This window comes from Diadema antillarum, unplaced genomic scaffold (genome assembly GCF_040938485.1).
Source record: "Diadema antillarum isolate AM-2024a unplaced genomic scaffold, OU_Dant_1.0 seq00001055_RagTag, whole genome shotgun sequence".
NCBI lineage: Eukaryota > Metazoa > Echinodermata > Echinoidea > Diadematoida > Diadematidae > Diadema > Diadema antillarum.
The window spans coordinates 237677-260343 of NW_027271883.1; the positions used below are offsets into that span (position 1 = coordinate 237677).

Here is a 22667-nt window from a genome sequence, read left to right on the forward strand (position 1 = left end):
TGGACGCAGAAATACTTACATTTATATTATGGAAACATGCAGAAGTAAAAAACGTTTAATCACAAAATGAGTTCACTTTAATTCTTATTAGTGGAAAATTGAGCAATAAAAATGGGATTCCATTGGGATTCGAACCTGAGACCTCCTGATTGCTTGTCAATTTGAGATATTTGCGATTAAATCTGCTTGAATAAAAAAACAACTGAGAAAACAGTAAACAAATATGGGATATTCTTAATCATAACTTCAAGAATATTCCTTGTGAGGTATCACTGCGGATGGTTTATTTTGCTCTGTGTGAGGATGAACTTACTCTAAAATCTTTACAAGTGGCGCTTACCTGCAATGAAACTCCTTTGAAGTCTACTAGTTTCTATCCATTTGAATATGTACACTGTATGTGGATCCAAAATTCCTAAGTTTATTGGGCTTTAGAACGGCAAATTGAATCTCTTTGACTCATTTCTGCATGACAGACATGATAACTTGACAAGATCTTCTATCACCTGGCAACTGAATAACACCAGCATGGACAGAAAATAACCAGACTTGGCATTTGTGCTTCCAATTAAAAGCAATTAGCAAGATGAAGCAAGGGGGTATGCACAAGAAAGGGGGTAGTTGTGTTGGAGTTCTAGGGGTCAAGCTGTAGGCAAGGAGTATGGGTGTAAGCAAAGGGAACTGGTGAAAGCACAAGATGGTGGTGTTAACAAGGTGTATTGGTGTAAGAAAAAGGGCATTGGTGCATGGGACTATGGTGTTAGGAAGGAGTAGCAGTGTTAAGTGAAGGAGAATGGTGTAAACTGTGGATGATGGTGCAAGGAAGATGTGCAGGTAGGATTGTAAGCAAAGGGATAGTAGTGTACTAATATTAACCCGTTGAGGACGGACTGCTTTTGCTACAACACGCATTTCCCATAGACACCTGCCCGAGTATACTCGGGACTCGGCCTCAACAGGTGAAGTGAAGATTAGTTTACCAAAACAAGATGTTCTGATGTCAGTTAAAGGTAATTGTGTAAAAAGGGGATAGTGGTGTTTTTTAATAGTAAAAGGTAGCATTGTTAAAAATTGGGAAAAGAAGAACAAAGGGTTATGGTAAATGGGGTTATGGCGTAAGGAAGGTGCAGTTGTTAAAGCCAAAGGTGTTTGTGTTAGCTCAGTGGTGTTATGTGTGGTGTTTAACACTACTGACCTGTGTGAAGAGCTGAGGCTGGAGCTGAAGACTCTGAGGCTGGGGTGCCTGGCTGACCATGGCCACTCCATTGTCTACTCTCACGGGGTAAACCTGTAAGGGCTGGACGCCACAATACACATTGTAACTCTCATCTCCTCCGTATCTCATTCACTTATCTCCTTCCAATTTTCCTTGGAGTAGTTCTTGTGACATTGCGCAATTACATGCCATTTCCTAAATTTGGGATGGTGACGATTTTCATTTTCACCTTTGGCATATTGTTTCGTATGGTCCCCTGCATGGAATCACAGCTGTTCATGTGGACTCGTTGCAGCAGGATAAGAGTAACACTTCTTGGTTACTTTTACCAGTTGTATGATTTTTATTCTGTTCTCCTTTTTTTTTTTTGCTTTAATTCTTTTATTTGTTTGTGTGTATGTGAAGTTGATTGAACACGAACACAAGGTATCTAATAAGAAGCATACGCCCAGCTGCCAACATCATAAAGTATTTGGGGAGATTGTTGCATTGAACACAGATAATACACCCATGGATAGCTGAGACATGCGCTTTTGAAGTAAACTGACTTGATTTGAATTGGGGCAAAAGCATTTTGAACTTTTTCAACTTTTGAACGTAGCATTTGCTCTCAACTATACAGGATAATCCATACCTATGAAAAACTCTTTCAGACATCTGACATTGCTTTATTTCTCTTTTCTTCTTTATTAATTTTGGCTAGCACCTTGCCAAAACACCTGGGAGTTCTAAATTGTTGTTAGATTTATCTTCTGTATGTTTTTTTTTTTTTTCTCTCACATGCCACATGATGAATGATGAGGGTATTTTGGGCACCATGTTTACAACTCGTCTGCACTCTTGGGAGGGAAGATCTTTGTGCAATACTGCTGTGCAAGGGGAAGGGGGAGGAACTGGGGAGACGAAAGGAGGGTGGACGGACAATTGGGGTGGAAGGGAGGGAGAAGGGTGGCAAGGAAAGAGGGGAGAGGGGTGCAAGCAGAGGTACCCACCTGCTGGAAGGGATCTGGTCTCGGGTACTGGGTGGATGCCTGCTGCTGCTGATTGGTATTCTGCGACACCCTCTGGGCGATCTGGGGCGGCTGGTAGGGGATGTAGGGCCCCGACTGCAGGTGGTACTGGAGGAAGGGGAACTCGGGCGCCTGGGACCGGATCGACGTGCCCAGCGTCTGGGTGTGAGCCTGGCACAAATAGAGTTTGCTCCTTTTAGCAACGACTTAGAAAATTCATGACATTTACAGTATGTCCAGATCAAAGCAAGATTATTTTCTAAGTATGATTCTACTTGTAGGAGTCTTAAGTAGTTGCACTTGCCCTGTGTCTTGACAGAAATAGATCTACCATGATAATTGGAAAATCTATGGAGATACATTTGACTTCAATGCCCTATTAAAGGTGATTAGCTGTAGTCAAGAAATAGTATCAACCTTAGAATAAATTGTGTCATATGAATGAATGACATTCACTTGAAGATTGGTATCAATAGTTGAATCTGAGCGTTGATGGGAGTAGATTGCAAATAATCTTTGGGTGCAAACATTTTCTTTCACTTGTACATTAAGTTACAAAGACAAATTTGTCAAGGTCATGTGCTCAGCGGCATTCAGTTGTAGGCCCTACCTGATTCTGGATGGCAGCGTTGAGCTGGTTGTTGAAAGCGATGTTGAGATTGCCCGCACTGGCCGTAGGGGTCATGACCCCGCCGAAGCTTGCTGGCACGCTGGGCAGGTTGCTGTCGAAGAGCTGCGTTCCCCTCTTGCACACCTCCAGGCAACGGACCGATGACTTGGTGCTGCGAGCGGGGAAAAGGGACAGCGGTCAATTCAACGGTCAGTTCCCATGCCATAGAATCTAGTTTTCAGAATTGTCAGCACAATTACTCACCTCACTTTCCTGTGACCAAGATCCTACCTTTATTGAATGTTATGAAGACAAAATAGCGAGTATAATGGCACATGCACATGTACTAAACAATCCAGCTATGAAATCACGGACTCAATAAGTGTGTCACAAGTTTCCATTTCCAATGTTTTCTTCAACCCTTTCTTTGTTGGTTTCTTTCATAGGTTTGAATCTATTCAATCAGTTATTGGCTGGTAATACTTCAGTACGGTAGCATGATAATTCTTAAACTCTGATTAATCAGAGATTCACCAGGAATATCAAAAGAGGGAGTTCTGGTCATGGGCTGTCCCTCTCCAGAAGCCAAAGAAAAATCAGAAATGAGCTTTGAAACACCGAGCAAAACTTTGGCCACTTTAATCAATCACGGTGCTCTCCAATCCATTACACACTGGAAAAGCTCATGTCCTGAACATGCCTAGAAGAGCTGTTTACATTCTATCCTTGGGCATTCCTCCTTTTGCATCAGAAGCATTTCCCAATTTAAAAAATAAAAATAAAAATTGATGTTGGGCCACTAAATTTCCAAAAAGGATATCTACTGTTGGCCAGATCAGGTGACCAAGATTCCAAATGGATTGCTATTTCCTTTATATATTTCAGGCCAATTTATTAATTCATCTATTCGTTGTTGTTTTTGCTTGGGGCATTATAATTTGAAATCTGAGGACTAAAAAAAAAAAACAATCATATTATTGTTGAGCCCTGCATATAGTCAGAAGAAGGCTGAATTTTACCCTGTTAAAAAGCTTGGCTCATAATGGGATACTGAAGTTCTTAATTGATGTTTGTTTCCAAAGGGCAAAAAAAAAAAAAGTTTTTCCCTGGAAAAAAAAAAAATCATAAAAATCCAACAACAATGGACTGGCTACAAGTAACCATAGTTACGAGCCATCATTCTCGCATCATAAACTGACGCACGCTTGGACCACACGAGATTAGACGTCAGTAATTGCGTCTAACGAGCAGGGGTTGGGTGGGTGACGAGAATTGCTCTGACCAACGTGTAGCATATCTAATGCTGATTTGACACTTTTTTCTTTTGTTGAATATTCTTACCACTTCTGTTTTAGCCATGACAACCCTGGACAATCTCCTCTTGCTTGAATTTGTTTGGGTGCAATAATCCAACACTGTGCACACATCTATACCTGAAACATCATAGACACTATATGCTGGGTCAAATCATGCTTTAAAATAAATTAATGGGTTTTTGTTACTCAAAGCAATGTCAAAAAGCTTTCAGTTACTTCCATCAAATTTCTCCGATGAATCCCTTCAAACCTTCAAAAGCGAATAACCAAACTAACAAAATAACCCTCAAGTGAATAAACACTTTGATTCTGTAAACTTGAATTATGATAATAATGCTGCTCAGCAAGTAGAACAAACGAAATCATCACTTCCCTAATGCAAGCAAAATAAAAGAAACGATCACTTCCTCAATGCAAACAAAACAGAAGACTATCATAAGGTGTAATTGAGGTGAAACCATCCCTGGTTAAAGTTCTGTTTCGTTCTGTTTGGGGGGTCAGAATTCATAATATGGAATAGTCCACTGCTTGGCAGGGTGAACTCCATGACTCATGGACTGGTCCATTGCATGTTTGGGGGTGGGAAGGCTTTTCTTACTTGCGGCAGTGGGCGTACTCCGCCAGGTGAGTGAGGCTAACGAAGGGGTGACTGAGCGCCTCCAGAGGAGTGATCCGCTTGTCCGGATCAATGGTCAGCATCTTCTTCAGGAGGTCGACAAACTCTCGCCTGCAGGTCAGAAAAGGTCAATGGCATGTCATGATAACTTGACTGCTTTCATTTATCTAGGCAAGACCATCTGATGTCTGGGGTGCATCAATACCTACAACAACTGCATTATTAATATCAAGAGCTCAGAATTTGATGAACTGTTCCAGCACATGAGAATTGAATGGGTGGAGAATCATCACGGTAGTAAAGCAATTTTCAGCAAGTGTCACTCTGTGATTTTACATAATTGTATACCCCTAACCGTCATTGGTTCAAACCTGTTCACATTAATGTTATACATATATCCAAAAAAAAACTTCTCTGACAAACACACACTATGTTCCTCGCAAATATATTCACGTATCAAACCTTACACAATGCAGTATGTTCTTGGCAAGTACTACATTGTAACTCTGTCTGTACATTTGGCAAGCACTGTGATCCTTGCAAAAAAACTGCTGTTGTTGTTTTGTTTTTTTCTATATGCACCATCTTCATGATAGGCAGTTTGCTACATGATAAAGTCAAATGTACTTCTTGTCTGTCTCATCTCAGCTGTCCACAATTCGTGCCTCGTTCTTGGCATGAGCAGCATGCGACGCACAGACGCCTCAATCTCAGTACATTTTGACATGAGAACAAAGAATTATAACATGTTTTGTGTATTCTTTAAAGAGTGTGTACAGTTCTGGTTGAGGTGAGGATTTAGCTTCTAACGTTTTGCGAGATATTCCGAAACCACTCTATGAGATGTCAAGGAGCATGCAATTCTAGGGGGTATCAAAAGTTTATTTGATGAAAATCGGTTTTGAAATGGCTGAGATATCCAAAAACAACGCAAAACAAAGAGATCCTAATAAAAGGCATGGCCTGTCGCCTTTTATTATAATCATTTTTTTTTTATATATCTCAGCCATCTAAAAACCAATCTTCATCGAATAAATGTTGAATCCTTCTTAAAATTACATGCTCTTTCATATTTCATAAGAGGTTTCTCATCATCTAACTTAGGAATGTTCAAAACATGAATCCCCACCTTAACCAATACTGTACAGTCCCTTTAACCACCACAATCCCATCATGCTACAGACATAGCGCCCTAATTTCTTTCCCATGTTTCACGATATCAGGACATCCATACAAACAGATATTATTTCCAATTTGTTTCTCTCTCACATTTCATAATCTTTGATCAGTCTTCAAATTTTATATGTCTATGTAATCAAAGCTATCGAGGAATTATCATTATTTGTTGGTTTTTTTTGCACTATGTGCTAGCTTTGCTCATTTGCAATTTTGTGAAGAGTATTTTGAAGTGATATTTGCATTGTTTCATTATGTTAGCGGCATTTCACAGGAGCACAAAATTTGACCTTCCTGACATGTTTCATATGCTTGCAATTCCACAAAATGTAGAGCAAAATACTCCCAACTTTTAGAGCCGATAAAACATCCTCGCTTCATTGCAGGAAAGTTCATCACACTGTCTAGGTCGACAAAGTGAAAGTTTTATTGGCAGAGCTGTATACTACGCAGGTCCTTTGAATAAACTAATATCAGCAGTCAACACGTGAGAAGACAAACAAAAACAATAAAACAAGAGCAAACTAATGATGCATGTTTCCTACACATGACAACAATGCTTCTCAAGAGGTCAATATGATATTAGGTCGAAGTACTGCAGGATATGTTTCCGTGTTTTTCTCTCTGATGTGTTTACGTCCTTTCGCAATTTTAACCACAGAATTTCTAACGGGCTTTTTTCCTTTCGTGGCCATGCTGTATCTTCTATAAATTAATTCCATCTACTGTACTGTAAAAACCGGAAACATTTTAGGTATGAAACTTTCACAAACTGCCACTGGCATTCAGTGCACTGTATTATAGGCAAAGAACTTTTGCATGCATCTTTATACTTCCGCAAAACTTGGCACCTTAATTCTCGAAAGGGTCATGCATGCCAAAATCCTGGTTTTACCATATAAAATGGAAACATTCAGTTAAACATGGAAGTGTCTGGACAATGAGTCTAGCATACCTCCAATACCCATTTTCTGTTGTTTTGCTTCATTTTGTTTTGTTTTATTTAGGAGAGATTACTGTGTGCTTCTGAGCCAAATAGATCTATACAATTTTGTACCTGTCTGCCTTTTCTGCCAGGTATTCACTTCCTTCCAGGTCAGTTGGGAGGTTGACCCCTGCGATGTCATCCAGACAGTTGAAGATGTACTTCCTGGCTTCCTTTGACTTCACGTTCATCTCTAACTCATGCTCCTCAGGGCTCTGGGAGAAAAGAAAAGGAAAAAAAAAAGAGAATGGATTTGAAAGTAATTGAGTGTACAGGGTTAGACACATTAGACACTTCATACTTCACTGAAGAGTTTGTTGGTGTATGCACGCCATACAAAGTGTTGAACATCACGCAGTAAACACGGCTGTAATTACGACTTCAAACCATTCTAACACATCACACCGATGGTATTCAAAGATGAGACACAAGCAGCCTCTGTAATACACAGACTTGTCTTTGTTTGGCACTTGTCAATGTTGTTTTGCAATGTAATACACTGATTATAACTGTGGCATCTCTTTCCACTGTGAAATGCCATTATTGCAAAAGCTGTCAAGAGACAAGAGTGAAGTTTACTTCTTATGACGAAATGAATTATCCCATAGTGGCAAAAACATTTTATTCAGTGTCATCCATAATCACATACAACCCAAAATTCATACCCACTCGATTCTTCCACTAAGTATCACCATGACAACATGGCTCCTACAGTTGTACTTTCTTACTGCATCTCATTATACAGTATACTAAAGTATGCTCCCTCACAGAACTACTGTAAAACGAGGAATTTTCGCGTGCATTTTAATTTCGCGAATTTCGCGAGCGCCAACATTCGCGAAATTAAAATGCACGAGAAAGTTTTTGTCTACACTACATGCAATGAACGCCAGTGGCAATTCGCGAAAATTTCATGCCACGAAAAAAAGGCTGTCGGCTCCAATTCGCGAAAATTTAATGCCACGAATACATCATGTTTTACAGTATCCCAGGTAAAAGAAGAACCATCAGGGAGTACCGGTACTCACTTTAGAAGGGGACCAAGATGACACACCCTACACCCATTTTCATTATGCCAACTCCTCTCCCCCCCCCCCCCCCCAAAAAAAAAGAAGAAACAAACCAACCTAAAACAAAAGTAAAACACAAGAGATAGTTTTGCCAATGATTATACAGTGCTGTTCAAATCTGACGGAAAACTGTTTTTAATAGCAAAAGAGCCTAACATGTTTTAATAGATAGAACAATAATGTACATAATTATACTACACATTGGTAAAGATAATGGATTTTAAGGACTACACCTGTACACATGTACAAATTGTACATGCACATTGTGTAAGGCACTTCATGATCCTGTTTATATCCTTCAGGGCACCTGTACATCACATTATTTGGCATGCACTGTTATAGACTGTACAGTATGCTTGATGCACCGTCTCTTTGCATGGTGTCATGTGCATGTATTGTGTTATGCTCTATGGATAACTGCCAGCAATTTGAATCTTCTTCTCCTTTACAATGTTATCAGGCTGACATTTAATCCCCAGGCTGAGACATTTCTTCTTGGCACTGGCCTACAGTAGGGCAGAATGCTCTTCTTATTTAATAACCTTTTCACCCATGCACGTATGTTGTGTTTTTATGCGTGTGTGTGTACGTGTGTGTGTGTGTGGGGGGGGGGGGGGAAGGCGTAATGATGGGTGCACATTTGGGCGGTCAAAAGATGGACAAGTGTCACTGGAGGGAATAGGCACCTGCCTGGCATAGGCACTAGCCTTGGTCAAAGTCCCTCTCAAAGCATAGGCCTAGTAGATTTAAGTATGATACTTCCAAGAAATGCAAGAGGCTCATCATGTGAGACATAAAGTCGAGCCGCCAGCCAAGAGGCAAACCCCAGAGAGTGGGGCCATGGAGACACGTCCCCATTTCCTGAAGTTCATGTCTTTGAATTTATACACCCACTGTTTCTGCAGTGGAACCTCATTCCAAAGAGGTTGGATACATGTACAAAAAGTCCATTATCAAAGCAAACACGAAACAGTATCAATTTTGCAGGTCCCAGCCTTTATATCTTTCCTTTGTTTTCTTTTTAGTTCTCTGATAAAGTGAAAAACCTAGGTCCCGTTTCATAAAACTTGTTATCAATTTTAAACAATTGCCACATTTCTACTGAAATTTGCTCTAAGCCAATCAGAGGCAAGGATTTCAGTAGCTTATTTATAACAACTATTGTCACTTGTCATTGATAAAAAAGTTTTATGAAACAGGGCCCTGATATAATGAGGTAATGTGTCATGGTTTTTAAATCCTCGTTTCAACAAGCTTTTGCTCTACCATCATGTGATAGCAAAAATCTCAGCGAATCAGCATCAGTCTATTCAAAGAAGCTTTTAATAATGCATTACTCAGCTGCACTAGTCTGATGGCTGATTGGTGTATCATTGGTCAAACTCAAAGTGACTACAGTACAACTGCATTTTCAGTGCTGAGCAGCACCAGTAAACTTCCTTCCAACTTTATACGAATAGGCCTGCTATTAAATCAAATTTGCAAACTTCTACTGGTTTCGTCTGCATGAAAACGACTGTGCAGTATTTTAAATGTGACAGCATCAATTTCACACAGCTGCATTTATCTACATGGATTGTTCATTGTAGGAGTTTTAACAATGTCAATGTATTTAGTATCAACTTTTATGCACATGGCCCGCTGAATACTATGAAACCTGCAAGTCAATTCATCATGGGTCCACAGCACTGTGTCAATAAATCTCTCCCAGAATTACAAGAAGGCGCAACATTTTCTTGTTTACTCCTAACCACAAAAAAAAATAAAAAATAAAAAATAGAAGCATGTGTTTATGAGCACATATACATTGTACTGGAGGTGGAGCATTATGTTCCCAAGTCTTTCAAAGACAGAATGCACTTAAAAAATGTACAATACCTGCTGTTGTTGGGGTTATGCCAGCATATCACAAAGAATGCCAACCCATTCCCCTTTGTATTTCCTTCTTATCTAGTCTGCTGCATGACACTATGCCACCCACATTCTACTATAAAAGCAGTCGGGTCCTCTCCAATTCCTTCTTCTTCTTCTCCTTCTTCTTCCTATCTCAATTTGAGGCTCTTGTATATCTTGTTGTATTTTATTACAGATGGCTAAAGCAGAGCTTTGGTTGAATTTTTTTCTTCAAACAATACAGTACTTAAAGATCTTTTACTTTAATGGTCAGACTATGTTTGATTCTATCTGCATATGGTCTGGGAGAACACTGAACCTAATGAGAAGCTATAACAACACATTGATTGCCGCCCACGACGGCTTTTATAGGCACGGCATTCATCATCAGGCAAAGTTTATCATCGCCCAGCGCATTTCAATGGTATATCAAAATATAGAACCTGATATTTTCTTTCGTAAATATAGAAATCCTCCAATGGACTTTCTTTACAAAGCACATCTTCCTGCATGGCTTTCAATATTGATAGGTGGACCCAGGGCATCATGATATACAGTATTGACATGTGCTTGACATTTCAAATATTCATCCGCCTAGTCTTTGAAATCAGGCCCATATTCACTGACGCACACACATGCTGCTTTTTGATGCCATACAGTACATGTATACATCAGTATTTTTTTATAGTATATGCCTAAAGGGAGAAAGAAAAGAGAAAGGAAGAGATGAAAATTTGGAAAAAGAAAAGTTGTGATAATGACATTATGACACTGACCCATCAAATCATCTGTCATTTTACAGCAGAAATAATCACCTTGCCATCACTACATTGGCAACTCTGAATATCACTGCACAGGTACTGTACATTCATGCTGAAGAAGGATCATCGGACATAAACTGGTTAAACCCATCACATTAAAATCGGCACAAACTCAAAAAGAAATGTGCAAAAATTTGCCAATTTGAGAGCAAACAGGTGCTCCCCTTCCTAAATTGTGCTGCCAATTAAAAAAAAAGTGTATAAAGTCAGCAACTGCAGCACAAGAGGCCTTTGAAAATCTTTGAACCAAAGCAAACAATCTGAATAGAAATTTAGACAATGAAGGGTCCAGATTCGTATTGAATAGTTTACTTGAATATGTGAAACATCAACAATGAATCATAAAAATAAATAAACACAGAAACAAAAAAAAAATCACAAATATATGAATAAACATTTCAAAAAGATACAGCATCGAATAGCAGAAATGTGATGGCAAGGATATGGCGGGCTATAGAAAGCGAATGACATTGCCTTTGTTTTAAAATACCATTCTGATGATACAGTTATAAAAAAAAAATTAAAAAAATGCCATCTTTGATTTGTGAATGAATAGGGCCTAGTACAAGTATCATCAACAGTACGACAACCATTGTACTATTAGTATTATTTTTATCATCATTATCAAGTTCATCACCATCATCATTACCACCAACAGTAGATCAAAGTTTAAACAGTGGTAGCAGTACAGTCGACAAATGTACAGTACCGGTATAGCACTACCAGTATCCTAGTATTATGGTTATTTCCTTGAAGTGCATAACTTTGTAAATACAGTCTGTACCAGGTTGAGTAGAAGACTACCCTTGACTGTGATATACAGAAGGAGACAAAAGTCACATGACATAGGATGATCAGCATGCAGGAGACTGACTGAGGTATTGTAGTATTGCAAGCTATTCCTCCCAAGCCTGCCTCATTGCATTCAGTGTGTGCAATCCTTTGCAGCATCAGGTATACCAACAGGTGCATTGACATGGCTAGTCTTATCCCAGACTTTTACAAATGTACATCCAGAGCATTCCTCTTTCCATTTTTTTCAAATTATTATTATTTTCAAATCAACAATTGTCTTGCAACGAAACCTACAACTTGAGAAGAGAAATATCTTCAAATCATGGTCTCATAACCCTGATTACCACCCCCTCCCCCAATTATCTATCAAACCCAAGCAAATACCTGCAAATATCCCCATTCGCTTTATGATAGGCCTAAGAAATAATAGTAATTTGAAACTGCTGATGCAGTTGCCTGAAATGAGACTTTCCAGAAATGATTTAAAACTAAGATGTGTATGGATACATAATCACCAACCCTGCCTCTCCCCCACCCACACAGAGACTTGTGGAAAATATTGAAAGAGCTGGATTTGAATTCAGTACATCTGGAATAAAGGCTAGCAGAAGGGAATCGCTGAAATTACTTCATGCGATCTATCAGTAGAGGCCATTATGGTTCTACATGTAATGGATACATATTAATTACAGTGGGCAATTTATTTGTATGCATATCAACATGTCATGCTGGTTATTTTATATGGACACACTGTACAGTACATGTCATGACATGTATACTCAGTGTACCTTATATCTTTTTAAAGCTTACAAGACATTTCCCTTCTTTGTTCCTTTTCATTGGTTTGGATGTCATGTAACTTTAATATTCTGTTTGAATGCATGTAGCTGTACTATCACTGCGTATTGTACAACTTCTTGGGAATGAAGAGCTACAAAAGTTAGATGCTGAATGTTCTTTTGATGTCCTGCATTCTTTTAATACTTGTTTGGAATGGGCTGGACTTTTCCATTATCATTATCATTCTTTCACTAAATATCACATTCAAATGTACCGATACCATACTTTATTACTTCCTAAAGGAATACATTCTACAAGCTACACGATCTACCCAGTCCACACTTGATGCATTTCAACACTGGCAATGCAATTTGCACGCATTAATTGTCGCTATGTGAGGCAAATCTTTGGAGCACCTCCACCAAGCTACCCAGCTGTCAGCGATAATCTTACCCATACACCCCGCGTTCACATTGGTCCCCGCGACGCAGGGAAAGTCCCGAGCTGTGGGACTTTCTCCTCCAAAACCATAATGTGAACGCTCACTGGGACTTGTCCCCCCGTCCCCGCCAAGCAAGTCGGGTACGGGGACAAGATTTGGAGGGGAGAGTGACCTTGGGGCGAAATTGATAGCGTCCAGCTGTGGTCATCAAATGTGCGCATGCGCTATTCCTGGCAGAGCTCGCCCCAAGTCCCAATTGCCCCCACAGCTCGGGGACAGATGAGATACCAATGTGAACGGTCAGTCGTAAAAAAGACCAATGTGAACGCGGGGACAGGCAGGGCCAATGCATCAAGTACCGGTATGATGCCTCTGCAATATGTCGTTAACTGGTTTATTGACCCAGGCATTTCATGTATCCGTTGATGCACTGTCCAATAAAGTGATTGTTTGAAGAAGAAAAAAATAACAAAAGGGTCTAAATACCGGTACCTTCTGTAAATACTTGGAAAAGAAAGAAGCCCATGAATCAAGTTTTTATATCTGGCATACAGTGTAAGACACCAGTGGAAGATTGAGAAATGTTTGAGTCGGTCATATGGGTGACTGAGATAACATGGACATTTCACTGCTGACAAGTCAAATCTGCATTATAAGCGTAACATTTTAGTCACCTGGCTCAAAACTAGAAAACTCTTTGTGAGTTTTGTTAGAGGTTCAGAATTATTATTTAACCAGCATTCAATTTCCGCTGAAAACTTTGTACACAGGGCGTTCATTTGTCCTTGCAGTAAATACCAAGCAAAATGGGGAGTCCTCTACAAAGTCACATGGAAATCAACTCTTAGTTTCAGTCCTTTTTAAAGCACACAGGGAGGAACACAAACAGGACATCATGGTCAAATAAACTAAAACCTTTACTTTTAATTGCTTTTAAAAACCTGTGTCACATGACATTAAAGGTAGCAGTTGATTTCATACTGTTTTCTTATTAGCTGAGAACTTTCATAACGTTCTATATCCCTCAATGTCCCTCTGCTGACTGCTCATGCAAACCACTGCCTTCATCTGTGACACCTTTATGTTTGGAGGTTAATCGTAGACCTCTTGACTATAAAGACAAAATAAAGAAAGAGCAAAGAAAGCCTCAACTACCCTCATGGACAGAGGCTGGAGAACAAGAAGTTTCGTACTGCAATAAATTGCAATGATAAGTGTGCTTGAATATCAGAAGTACAATCTCTAGTTCTTTAAAGAGCTTGTGTGCACCGTTTTGCTGATACATGTGTATGGCTGAAGGTACAGTTGTACACAGTGTAGTAGGGCGGCCAACCACACTTTGGTTTAAAATTCAGAAAGTTGCACGCAGAGTGCACCATGCATGCCACACAAAATTCTACTGGCAGGCAAATTTTGAATTTAAAGGATACACTTTCTTATAACCTGATAAAGATAGAACATACCGTCGAGAGAACTACATTGAAAATATCCTTTCATATCTAGTGAGGAGAGAGGGGCAGCACTGGAAAGAATGAAAAGCAAGGAAGGAGCTACAATTCTCGCTATCGCCAATGACTTAAAAAACTCCTGAGCACGATACAGAGCTCTGTCACAGGTGCACTGTGGGATTCCTCGATCCCTTGTTTGCTTCCGGTTGTCTCATGCGAGTCGCAGTTCCCATACGATTCAATGGAGTTCTTTGTCTGCTTTTCCGTTGTTAGCCCTTTTTTTCTTGACTATAATTCAGCTTAAAAGAGTTGAAAGTGTCTAAGCTTTACTGATTTGTGGTCACTAGAGTCATGGTTCACTACTGCAAGGCTTCAATGTGCAGGTCACATGATGGAAAGCGAAGAAATCTTCAACAAAAAATACCTCTTTATAAAGACAGAGCGTGTTGTAAGTGCATGTGCAGCCAAAACCGGGGCAAGTTTGTCCCATGAGCTATCCCATAATGCATCTAAAACGCTGCTCTGTGCACGGCACCTATGTATTGGCGATACCCTCAATTAGAGGGCTCGCTGAACGGAGCAATGTGCAACAGGTCTGGAGGGGACAATACCTTATTATCACCCATACACATGGATTTTTTTTTTTTTTTCACATTAGCTTCCAAGGCGCAACTGTAGCACATCAATCTCGAGCAGACGTGTACATGTACAACGTACGAGAGAGAGAAGAATGCAGAAAAGTGGGTCAACTTGCAAAGTATAAATTGTGCCTGTGTGCAATGTTCAGCGTATTGTCATCAAAATCACTGACGTAGAAACTGTCAGAAACAAGTACTGAGTTTTTAACATTTGCACTATTACTGTAGTAGTACTGAGTTTTTAAATTTTTTTACATTATAGACAACCATCTTTTTGTACATTTCACTCCAGTGAATTAGGGTATTTAATTCTTATAAAAAAACAAAACGCATATATACGCTCGCTCCAGCAAATTCTTACTGGACAATAGATCTGTTTTATACAAAGTTGTAAATTCATGTTTTAGTTTTGTTCTGTATTTTAAACACAGTACGATTTTATACAAACTGCTCAGTGCTGTATTTTATAAGTCAACTTGTGTAAATAACATCCCTTGCATTGAGACTAGCATTCTACACTAACCAAATTGCTGTTAGATTTTGTTGGTATATTTTGGTCGCTATATCATGCCTGTCATCTGTGAACGTGTATAAAATGAATTAGGTGTGAACATAGCAACATGTAGGCACAAAACTTGTACAATGTACAATGCATCAACTAAATCAACCACTGTTTCCTGCTGCGTTCAGTTTTACGTCTGAACATGCTCCATGACCACTTCCACTGTCACACAGATGGCATTCAAAACAAAAATTTCCATACCACTACATGTATTACCGACTGCTCCGTATGAACCAGGAAATCCACTCCGTGTAGTATGACTTCCCTGCCATATGCCTATAAATGACCAATCTATCCACATTGGTAGAATAAAGCTCAATATACACTGCTATGGTAAACCTCCACAATTCTATCAGTGTGCAGCTCCCGACTAGTGTTTGAAATCTGTTGCTATTAAAAGGTCAATGCCTGAATTATCTCCAATTATCTATTTCAATATCTGTTACGTCATCTCTTCTTGCTTTGTTGCTACTCTTTCTTGCTACATATGCTTTTGTTGTGTACATTGTAGGTGTAGGTCAGGAAAACAGTCGAGTGCAAAGCATTAATGTGGGCACCCGATGCAATCATAACAAATGAGAATTGATCTAGCACAAAATATCATTCTGCCTTCAGATCTGTTTGGTTTGAGGGCTGTTTTTTATGTTAATGTCTATTTCAGTCGTAACTCAGGGGCTTCAGTATTATTGTCTGAATAGCTCATTCATCCATAGACATAGCAAAAGCACCTGACTCATTGCAAAATCCATTATATCATCTTTTCTCCTTATTTTAGAAGCCCCCCCCCCCCCCCTTTTTCTGGCTGGCATATTAAAGTTACGGTTCTTTATTAAAAATGAATAGGTCTGAATGTGAATGAAAGTGTAGGTTTGAATGAAATGTAAAAATAGTGTAAAAATATTGGTTCCACCTACATAGGTCATGTCATCAGTGATATAAAGGGATATTTGGAGTTGCTTTGTGAGAGTGTTTCGCAGCATTTTAAACATGCTTCTTCTCTGCCCAAGTGAGCTCACCTTTAACCTCCAGAGGGGGAAGTTGGATTCTACGTCGCGTTTGAAGAAGCGCGTCGTCTTGGTGGCAGCGCTCAGCAGATGTTCCGCGGGTAGGCCTTGGGTCTGCGAGATGTACCGGATCTGGTGAGAGAAATACAAGAGAGATATGACATAAGGGAAGAGCCGTCTGAATGGAATGCTACAGAAAGCAATTTTCTCGATTAAAACTTCATCAATGTGCCCCAAGAAAATGGGGTTAACCTAATTGCAATCCACTTACCAGGTCTGCGTTGACAGTGTCTCCTGCATGTATAACTTTAATTTGCAAACCATGGTCGCATCACGCGAACTGTAAAATGAATTACTCTTGAGCATGTATAATCTAACTTTCAGTTTCAATTTGTATATTTCTCGAAAGCATATCATTGAAGCTTTCGGATGTTTATAACGAAATTGTCCCAGGGTGGGAAAAGCTGAGATGGTACCCACAGAATAAACATCAACTACAAAAATAAAAACCAAGCAAACAAAACAAACTGCAAAAACTAAAACAGTATGAGGAAAACACTCTTATAATTGATATGGTGACATGCGTACAAGTATCATCTTTCACTATTTCTTTTAAATTCATTTTGTCTCTGCTGCACTACGAAATTACACATAATTACCAAAACATGCTACAAACTCTTTGCATTACTAGTATCCACAACACATGCCATATTGTGGGTGCTATATGGTTGTGTTGTGTTCTGTTTTAGTTTTGGTCTTCAATTATTCGTCGATCCCCATTTTAAAGGAATTGTGCACCATGGTACTCTTCATCACTGAGCTCTATGTACACACACAGCCAAAGAACCTCCAATCAAGTGGACTGTTCCCGATAAACGCTTAGATGCACATGTTCGCTGTGGATGGCACCATTCACATATATGTGCTTTTCAAATGTATCTTGGTGTGCAGCAAATGAAAATCGAATCATTAATAGGCCATCCATATCTCCCTATACTAGCCTACAAAGTCTTTAACTGTAATTTCTTTTACCCTATGCAGAAACAAGGTCGTGTGTTATTATCATTTACTTTTTTCTTGAATGACTTTTCTGTTGGGAATTCCATATGATTTTTTATACACAATACCAATTTCCTTTTTTTTTTATTCCAAGTACTATAAATTTGGATAATGGTAGGGTTGATTCATAAACAAAATTTATCTTGGTAGTGTTGTAAGTCTGGAGCATGCCTGCCAACTTTAAAATTCAGAACAATAACTGGGAGAAAATAATGCAAAAATTGAAATTTTCACCCACCTCCCACACATTACTATCAGCAGGTGTTGACAAAAATTGGAACACAAAGTTTAATCATTATTATTATTTTTTTTTTTTAAACAGAGAAGAATATTCCTATAAAAACGGAAACAGTCGGCAGGCTGCAAGGGTAGAAAGCACACAAGTAGAGCTGGCTGCATACAGGTTTGGCGTTTGATACCCCCTTTAAACCAAGTGTTGTCTTTAAATACGACGCTGCAACTCATATCCCTGTTATTTGACACATCACCTAAAAATACTTCTGAACTGTTCCCCTGACCTTTCTTATAAGACTTTCTAATCTCCTATCCCTGTTCCTATGTACAAAATGTACCTCCCAAATCACCATCACGCACCCTTGTCTGTGCAGGAGTGTCCAATGACCCAATTCACACCCACAAAGTATGGCCACAAAGGGTTTTTTTAATGTTCTTCTTCTTTATTTTACCACTTTCCAATAAATTAATAAATCATTATCCTGGTAGACATGACTGACTCTTCTTTCAAATGCCTTTCATTCAGGTGACAAAATTAAATCTCAATCAGGACTCAAATCCTGAGGGCATTTTAGTTCAGTGTGTAGCTGAAAACTTGAGCATGGCAGGCTTCATGGACGGCTCCAATTTGACTATGTTACAGCACTATGCCAACATTTGAAGAGCACAGAGGTGCAAACCTGCTATCAGTGAAAAAAGAATCCCAGATTCACTGTCGAGACCTCCGTGATTTGCCAAGCGTATAATAAAGCTGGTGGTTGGGTTACAGAATTTGTTTGGAGTACATTGTACCTTTACCAAGAACACTGCACTATGTGTGCTTGGTTTTGTTTCTCTTTTTCCATTACTGGCATACTGTATTATTCATTCTGACCTCTCGCTTAACGATACAAATACTTCCGTCAGTGGTAAATATGCTGGTACGCTATTTGATGGTTCTCGTCTTCAATTCCACCCTGGGGACAAAAAGAAAAAGAAGGGGAATACTCCCCCAGGCTCGCTCTGCACAGTAGATATTTTTGCACAGTCTACTACTTTATGGTACATTGAACGACAAAACAGACGTAGTCACATGTTGGTTCCACGTGCTGGAACAAACTATGAACACATTTTCCTGTGCTTCATGGAAAAGAGAATCTAAATTACCCTTGCCAGGATAAGACAATGTGTGAATGCTTGCATGTAACAAAGACGTGACATTAAAGTGTGCTTGTCTGCAATGCTAATGACAAGTGTCATGGGAAGCATGTGCATGGTGTGATCAGAATGTTTCACACACTTTTATCCCAGCATGTACTTGAATGTCTGGGACTATTAAGCAGGGGATGTAATAAAAACAATAATCTCAGAAGCATTTCAAATGCTATAGACACAATAACAATATAAACAACCTTCTTCCCTATTTCTTCCCTTGCCCACTCAACATACAATGTACCATAATACTAATATTGGTATTGATGATGCCATTAATACAAATTGTACAATGATAATAATGGTATTAACGACCAGTATAAAAAAATAATAATAATAAAAATAAGCACCTAGGTATTATCTATTAAACAAAATATTGAAATGATGTCCAGCATCATGTCCAACAAACAAGAATTACATCGTAAAGCATCTACATTAGAGTAGATGTCTACAATTTGTAGATCACACCACTTTTTTACTGCATAGTACTATAATCTTGATAGCAGACTTTTTCTCAGAGCCATTTTAGTCTGGGACTAGTCATAATGGTACATACAGAGGGCAGTACACAGGAAAGGTTACGCAAACATCCCACACTCACTATCCTGGTAGGTAGAAACTTGTATTGACCATTATAGGCCTTCATGATATCCCACACACCAGTGCTGCAAACAAGCACTATTCATTACTTTTGCACAAACACTTGTACATTTACATTCTCATTCTCTACAAGGCCTGGTCCAAAAGGTCCATGGAAAATCAATCACATTATTAACTAGTCAACTCCAAACTGGCGCACCTTGAATGCAGCACCAAAGTCTCAATGGAGGCGAACATTTTGTGCTTGTTGTTGTCGTTGTTTGCTATGTGTGTGTTTTGTTTTGTTTTGTTTTGTATGGAGGGGGGCCTTCATCAAGGGCTTATTATTTGCGGTCAGCAATAATGACTCACATTTATTTGCTCTATTTAAAGTATTCAACCCACTCCTTTTTCAGTATCAAAACACCATTCATTTGATACATTTGATACACAAAGTGCCCCGAAAATGCAATTTTTTTTTACCGGTCATGTGGCAATTCCTTAAAAATTACTGGCCCAATAATGACTTTTACAAGTCTGTGACCGTCAGACCAGCGCCAGTATTAAGCAATGACTTTTAATATCATGACAAAACTAGAAGTAAAATTGCTGCAACTATTCTCTTTCATTAATAATAAAACCTGGAGGAAATATGGTACGTATTGTAAATAAATTTACAATTTTCAGTCTAAAAGATTAAGCAGATTCCCATCAAAATAAAACCTGTAACAAAAATCAGAATTTATACTTAAATCCATGCTCAGCGCTTTGCTTTTTTTCATCATCATAATTTCTATGAAATGTATTACTGAACTTTAATGGCTATCCCCATCATAGTCAAATACGTATTTAAGTTTGGACCTATCTTCTCTAAACACACACACACGCAGACACACAAAGAGATGTCATCATTGCTGCCATGGCAACGAGGACCACACCTAAGGGGATGTGGAGAGCCTCCCATACTGTACCTGGTCGTACTCCGACGCTCCTGGATAGAGCGGCCATCCCAGAAAGAGCTCTGCCACTACGCATCCAAGGGACCACATATCAATGGCCTCGCAGAACGGCAGACCAAGGATGATTTCCGGTGCCCTGAAGTGGAAAGAGAAAGAGTAACAAACAGAAAGAAAGAAATTATAAATGACCCTGTGATAATAATCATACCAAACAATCCCTTCAGCTGACTGTCACATGGTTTGATGGGTTTGCAATTTCCTCCGTGGGATTTCCTGGACTGTATATTTACGCCATACCCTGTTTTCCCCATCTTGGGGTCTGTTTTTTGTCTGTATTCGGGTATTATCAGAAGGGTGTTTAATGTCATTTTCTTGCATCAGGGAAATGTATGAATCACCTTAATTGGGAAAGTCATAAATTATCACTGCCTGATTTGAATAGTTTGGATGGACAGGAAAGAAAATCAAACACATTCTGAGCATTATTTTGAACAGAGTTGGTGACTTTGAGATAAATTGCACAGAGACCCAAATTTGTATCACCTACAATTATAGTAATAGTCACACAAACTGATATTCATGTTGGAACTCGATGTTCTCCAGCAAATTCTAATGATTTCTTTTAAACGTCATTGTCCATAAATCCCAAAAGTATACAAAATATAATTACAATTGACTTGTCATCTATGCAAAACATCATAGTTGACACAATGAACTTTTGAGACAGAGAGAAAAAACCTCCTTGTTCCATGTTACAACTGATTGTAGCATAACAACTTTTTAAACTCACACAAAATTTGATTTCCCTGCAGGCAAATGCTACGATGAAGTCTTTGTCTCTGTGAAGTGTTTACAACCTTGCAAGATATGCCATATTATTTCAACACAACACAGAGAACAGTGTTAACACCATGGAGCCTACCCTGGGTATTTAGATAAGACAATCATTGTTAGTTATCATTGCCATCCTTCTAGTGTTTGAAACACACATCTGTATCAACTTGCTATTAAATATTTCTGAAAGATTTGTCAAGGACGGTTAAAAGTTGACTGACCAGGAAATGGGTGAACCAGGTAATCACCCCCCCCCCCAAAAAAAAAAAAAAACGCACACACACACACACACACACACAAACAAGAGCGTGATCACACATAGTACATCAGAAACATCCAAAAACATTCTCCCAGTTTTAAAGACCATTACAGTCATTTCAACTCTGTAGAACCTTCAATGCTAACCTACTGAAAACAACAAAGTTGCCAAAGGGTGGACACAAAGACAAAGTCAAGATTTGTCTGGAGCATTGTGCAATGGGCAAACTTCTCTTTCTCTCTTTTTTTTTTTTTTCGTTGGAGGAAAAAAAGAAAGAAAAGATGTGTGCAATGCAAATTTGCTCCAGTTTCAACACAAATGCTCTTTTGTGGATGAGTGTGTACAGTGGGAGGGCAGACGTATGTGCAACACACATGGCACGCTTAACATACAATAGTCTGCAGCATGACACCATGATATCACTTCAGTCATCCAACCAGCCAGCCAGCCAGCCAGCCAACAAGCCAGCCGACAAGCCCTGCCTTGTAAAGGGCTGCGACAGAGAAGTGTCTGGCACTGGATACAGAACAGACACGACAACCACACTGTACAATCATCCTCCTCGACATCTTCCTCTTCTTCCTCCTCCTCCTCCTCCTCCTCCGGCCCACAGAATGCATCATCGGCGGGACCGCGCCCTGTTCCCATCGCCTGGAATGCCTGGCTGGGAACCAAGAATGCCTGCCACAAGGCTTGCCAAGGATGCTATCCCCCTCCTCCTCCTGCTACTTCTCTCGCCTCCATCTCCATGATCTCTGTCTCCATCTCCATCTCTTCGACAACCAATCCAACCAAGCATCCCGTCATCACCACGCTATCTTGATGGCGAGAATGTGGTATCAGTCTCTCCCAGGGGGGGATGAACTTTAATAAAGCTTTAGCAAACTCTATCCATGACACAGATAAATTTCAAAAGATACCTGAAACTTATTCTGGATGTTTGATGACAATCTCACATCTCTCTTTCTGATTTTGTAGGCCTACATGGTAAATGTATACTTGTATCTGACAGACCTTCACACAAACACAGTGCAACAGTGTAAAACAAAACAACAGTCTGATATCAGATTTTTCAGAGTGGTACAGTTTGCTCAGTTTTGTGACCTCCCATATTAAAGGAATCGTATAGTTTCGGTTGAGACTAACTTCATGTTTCGAAAATTTTTGGTG

The 22667-nt window shown here is 39.4% G+C and overlaps 1 protein-coding gene across 1 annotated transcript in view; it reads right to left on the reverse strand.

The window, feature by feature from the left end:
- Positions 1–22667, reverse strand: part of LOC139743182 (homeodomain-interacting protein kinase 1-like) — a 77127-nt gene that overhangs the window by 20537 nt on the left and 33923 nt on the right. Inside the window, 7 exon segments of the mRNA XM_071653685.1 lie at positions 1196–1297; positions 2209–2397; positions 2837–3008; positions 4751–4879; positions 7002–7144; positions 16395–16514; positions 20417–20540. Of these exon segments, the coding sequence (XP_071509786.1) occupies positions 1196–1297; positions 2209–2397; positions 2837–3008; positions 4751–4879; positions 7002–7144; positions 16395–16514; positions 20417–20540 (979 nt within the window).